Source organism: Impatiens glandulifera, chromosome 2 (assembly GCF_907164915.1).
Source record: "Impatiens glandulifera chromosome 2, dImpGla2.1, whole genome shotgun sequence".
NCBI lineage: Eukaryota > Viridiplantae > Streptophyta > Magnoliopsida > Ericales > Balsaminaceae > Impatiens > Impatiens glandulifera.
In genome coordinates this window covers 24,724,238-24,730,121 of record NC_061863.1, presented here as the reverse complement: position 1 = coordinate 24,730,121, position 5,884 = coordinate 24,724,238, and the positions used below count along the sequence as shown (strand labels likewise).

The 5,884-nt window shown below is 32.6% G+C and overlaps 1 protein-coding gene across 1 annotated transcript; it reads right to left on the bottom strand.

Moving 5' to 3' along the window:
• Positions 1-3,928: 3,928 nt before the first annotated feature.
• Positions 3,929-5,627, bottom strand: LOC124925549 (phospholipase A1-Ibeta2, chloroplastic). Its single transcript, XM_047465584.1, has one exon. It carries the CDS (start codon positions 5,579-5,581, stop codon positions 4,010-4,012), a length of 1,572 nt encoding a protein of 523 aa, XP_047321540.1. The 5' UTR covers positions 5,582-5,627; the 3' UTR covers positions 3,929-4,009.
• Between the last annotated feature and the right edge of the window lie 257 nt (positions 5,628-5,884).

Genomic DNA, 5,884 nt, shown 5'->3' with positions numbered 1-5,884 from the left:
AATCCAAACTTCCAAAGTCCAAACTAAAAAATAACACCTTATTTAGATTCCGGAAGACAAATTTCTTGATAAGTTTTATCTCTCTGAAAAAAACAATATATAGTTAAATATAAACGAAGCAGCATGAGAGATTACCTGTTGAAAGACCGAATATCTGTAAAAGGAACCTCACGAATGGTGTAAAGGTTCTTATCTGCGTAATATTAGAAAATTTCATTAAATGCAGTATTACAGACATTAAATGCAGTATTAAATGCAGTATTACAGTATTCATATTAGCAAGATTCTTAAATGCAGACATTAAATTGAAGATAACTCATACCAATTTCGTTCAACCTTTGATTTGGGACAGTATTATAATATTACAGAAGTGGTCTTTAGGGATTTAGGTATTACAGAGTACAGACTTAAATGCAGTATTACAGTATTCATATTAGCAAGATTCCTAAATGCAGATATTAAATTGAAGAGAATCTAGTTCTTTGTTGACAGATCGGAAGTATAACATATCGAATCTATGCAAGATCGAAAGAGAATAAAGAAGAAATTGAAATGAAAATAAAAAAGGGGAAAATGATGAAAACCTTTCGGTGCTTTGCATTGAGCTCCTTGGTGACGTTTGCTTTCTCGTTTGATGAAAACCTAGTTCTTTGTTGGCGGCTGTCCGAATGAACTATGGAGGAGAAGAGGTTAGGGATTTTGGAGGAGAAAGGTTAGGGTTAGGGATTTTGGACTTTGGAGGAGAACTGGAGAAGAATGAAGAGGGAGGGTGCCCGTTAGGGATTTAGCCATTTAGGGTATAAATTTATATTTTATATTTTAATACTCATATTTTATATTTAATTAAAGTATTACAATTTTTTATATTATAAAATATAAAATATAAAATATAAAATATAAAATATAAAATATAAAATATAAAATATAAAATATAAAATATAAAATATAAAATATAAAATATAAAATATAAAATATAAAATATAAAATATAAAATATAAAATATAAAATATAAAATATAAAATATAAAATATAAAATATAAAATATAAAATATAAAATATAAAATATAAAATATAAAATATAAAATATAAAATATAAAATATAAAATATAAAATATAAAATATAAATTAAAAAATATATATAAAATATAAAATATAAATTAAATATAAAATATATTAATATAAATTATATATATTCGAGTAGCTCGTCGAGTACTCGAGCCGAGTATATAACTACTCGAACTCGGCTCGATTATATAACGAGTCGAGCTCGAGCATGCTCAAGCTCGAGTTTGACCGAGCTCGAGTCGAGCTTTGACCGAGCTACTCGCGAGCAGCTCACGAGCAGCTCGTCTCATTTTCAGCCCTATATTAGCTTATAAAAGTAAGCTTTCATAAAAATAATATTAATAATAATTAACATTATATATATACAATAAAAACTTATCTTTATTTGTAAATCTTTCTATTCCTTTAGATGAACAACTTTATCTTGTAGAAATAAGCCATCATCTATTTTATAACATCATAACTCGTATTCCTGAAACATCAAAGACAAAAATTTTGATGGCACAAGCTACTAAATAACTTAACACATGGAACTGTTTTAAGATTGTTAGAAATCTTGTCTTGAATAACAGAAAATATATATACATATGATGTTACAAATAAATTAAATAATTAAATATACGAAGAACAAAATCATCGATTGAGTTGTTGATTTGAGGCATGTGTTAGACACATTTCCCTTAAAACAGTTCCATCGTCTCCCATTTGTGCTAGAGCTTACGAGATGTCTGTCTCAAAGGGTACAACGAATCCAGTGTAAATGCCTGTCTCATAGGGTACAACGAATTCAGTAGTGATTCTGCACTGAAATCACTACTCGTCAAACTTGACCAGCGTACCTGAACTATCACCGGGTTTCAAAGAACACTCACAAAACAAGAAGAGAGCTTTTGGAGTTCTAGAGTGAGAAATATAAGATGATTTAATGTTTGAGATTAGAGATGAGGGGTTTTATATTGTTGTAAAGTTAAACTTTAAAAAAAAAATCAACCATTAATCTTTGATCCAACGGCGGACCTTGATTGCCTCTTCATTGCCCTTTGCATTTTCTCATCATTAGAAAATACACGTTACATGATTTTCTAAATTGCTAATAAATTGATAGCAATAATATCATGAAGGTAATGACAATTAACAAAATTAAATATATTTAATTTTATAATTATTCTTCAAGCCATTAAATGTTAATTACATAATTAACAAATTAATTATAATAATTTAATTATTTGGATCAAATTTCACTTTAATTCACGATTTGAATTTCATGTGAATTTTGTTTGAATTTCATTTGATTTTATTTACCCAAATTCTCATTTCCATTCATTAATGGAATTTATGAATTTGTTTAAAATTCTAACAAGTTTTTATTGTATCTGCACCTTTCTGTATGGGTGTTATTGAGGTTTCAAGAATAGGTTGTTGAAATGTTCTAGGGAATTTTTTGAGATACTTGGAGATGCATAGAGAAATTTGGATTAAATGTTACATCTATGGGATATGAAGAAGAAACGTTGGGTGATAGGAAGAAAAAGAGAAACCATTATGTTGAAGGTGGTGATGTTGGAATCAACTCATCACATGATGAATTAAGTTGTTTTGAAGACGACGACTTCAATGAAAAGAAGAAATAAAAAGGGATTTGTTGACATAATTCATTAAAATCAACAAAAATACTAAATGGATGCGAAGACGACTTTGTCGGATCAAAATGAGATTTTGAAGTTCTTGAAGCCGTAGAAAAATTTGCAATTACATAAAGAAATGAATTTGTTGTCATGTTTCGTCAAAACCAAGAAAAAAAATTAAATTGGCTTTTTTTGATGAAAAAAACCAAAACTGCAAAGGATAAAAGCTAGTAGCTAAAAAAATGTTGTCTATGTTGAATAGCTAAAGAAAAGGGTCTTTTATGTTAGATAGATTAAAAGATAAAGTTTGTTAAATTGGCCTTGCTAGGCTGTGGAGCTTACTTTATTAGTTTATTTCACAGCTTACTTTATTAGTTTATTTGAAATAACATGATTGTAGCTTGATGTTTCATCGACTTATTTTGTCAATGTTTATTACGTTTCTCCTTAGGAGGAGGATTTAAAATAATAATTGTTTAATAAACTTTTAATTAATTAGTAACTAAAATTATTAATTAATTTTTCAATTTATCTTTTCTTCTTTCAGATTTAACAATAAGAGTCATAATTAATTTCTAGAATAAAATATTAATATTCGAGTCGAACTCGAGCTCATATAATACATTTTTAATAGTTTATCGAGTTTTTTCGAGTCTGATAATAAATAATATATATTTTATTTATTTTAATATTAAAATCTAAATTAAAATAAATTAAAATAGATACATTTTCTTAACAAATATTTAAAAATTTATTTTTAATTCAAGATTTTCGAGTTAAGCCGAATTTCTTGGGTAAATAGTTGAGTCTAAACTTAAATTTATAAAATCGAGTTCGAGTTAAACTAATAAATATTTAATCAAGTCAAGCCGGCTGAGTCATCTCATTTAAATTTAAGTTGAATAATCATTATTAGAGATTAAAGTTAAAATAAAGAAGTATCTATTATCTCATATAAAAGTGTCATCTATCCCATTAAGAAACGACAGTGTCATCTATCCCATTAAGAAATGTCGTGATAGTGGTGGAGAATATAAATCTTCATTTCTAGAAGAAAAAAAAAATCAATTATAAGATATCACTTTATTTAATTTTTTTTTTGGTAAAAAAATTAAGATATAGTTCTTTGTACAGATGTTTTTCTTATTTAATGAACATAATTGTTTTTTAAATGTTAAAATATTAATAGAATACCTTGTAATAACATGATTTAATTTATTTACAATTATTGAAGTTGAACATGATGATGATTGATGCATACATTTTCTTTTCTTATACGAAGCATCTTTACAATTACATGGCCACAACAAAACAAAACATTATTGTGATGGGCTTGGCAAACATGAAGGAGAAACAGGTCCTCCCATTCCATGCCTATCAAAATTAAGACTCAAAGTTTTAGCCTTACTTGTATACAATTTCTTCACATTAGACCTTTGCTCATTCACAAGTTTCCACAAACTCCTCTTCGCATTCGACCTAAAAGGACATTTTGACGACAAAAACCCGTCCACCAAATGTAAGTACGACTCCAAGTCATGGCAACATGCCACATCAGCATTCGGCTTTAAATAAGGTGACATCTTAGTCTCCAACCTTAGCTCGGTTCCCACATGGGAGTATGCCCATGGCATGTTATCATCCAACACATCGAGCAAACCAGCTGCGGTCGTGTCTCGGATCTTTTTATCTAGTCCTTCGCTTGCAAATAGACCAGGTACTCTAGTGATCACGTCTTGTGAATTTACTATTCTCAACACTTTTACATCTTTTGACTTGATACGGCTAGCGAAACCGCGGTTACCAACTCGAGGACCTCCGAATGAGAAGACTGCAACCGGGGGGACCTCGGGTGCACACACGCTTAGATCGTCGGCTACCAATAGGGCAAGGGCTGCACCAAGACTGTGTCCGGTAACTGTGATGCTGAGTGTCTCGCCTTTGTAGAGGTTTATTAACCGTCTGATCTCTTGAACCACTGAGTCAGCTAGACTCGGCACGTGTGCTCCCGTGGTCTTGTAAAGGCTAAGGAACCCACATTCCACCTTAGCCTGGCTAGGGTTGGATTCGGATTCTTCGTCAGGCATTTGAACCAACACATCCCGGAAATTCTCAGCCCATTCTAAACATGTGGCGGTCCCACGTAACGCAATTACTATATCCCTCCTTCCCATACGGGCGATCTCCCTCGGGTCGTCGCATACTGCGACGTACCCGACCCAGCTCGTTCTCTGGGTCATCCATCCGAGATCTGGCGCTTTGTCATCGACCCATTTAGGCAACCCGACTGATGACGTGGCGTACAACCCTTTTGTCACCTTATATGACCTGTCGGGAGGTATGACGTGGCGAGGCAAGGGTGCCTTGTCAGGTGACGTGGAGGGGTTGGTGTGGAAAACGCGATACGCCGCCTGGATAAACTCGCCGTACTTGACGACTTCTCGCCTGAGATTCTCGTCTAGTGGATCGAGAAGACCGTTCCAATCGTTAGAACCGTGATATTCTCTCCACCGCCTACCGAGGTTGCTCCGGGGAGAATATTCCATTGATTTGGATAGTAACCGTTGCAGACGATTCAAGTGACGTGGAGACATATCTTCTGCCGCCTTTAATTGAGGCCAAAGACGGGCTAAATTGAGACTCTGTAGAATCCCTTTTCCCCTACTCATTTCTGTTGTGTCGGAATTCACAAGCTCCGGCGGAGTTGGATGGGATTGTTTTTGAAGTAATTTGTCTAGATTTGAGAGGTGTTTCCTAGTTGATTCATTGGAGGTGACGGGTGTGGCTGTTATGGCTGAACTGAGGGGAGATCCGGCGATCTTGAAGCTGGTACGTCTGGCCGGAAAAGTCTTGATGTTTTGAGATGGCATTGTTGAAGTGATCTGCATCATGATTTGACCGATAGTTGAAAGGTCAATGAGAGAGAAAAGAAGGATAGGTGTTAAATTTGGTATATAAGGTGGAGTATATATATATAGAGTTTTGTTAAGGTTAAAAATAATTGCCCTTGAGAGTTAGCATTAATTGCATTGTTGGAGTTTGACTATGACCTGTTCTGATCGACCGAGTGAAATTTAATAATGAAATATTTATTTAAAATTAGGTAATTTTCAATACCAAATACCAATTAGCAGCCATAAATATATTTAAATTTTAATCCGCGTTCATGAAATGACTATTAGATTGATGTGGAA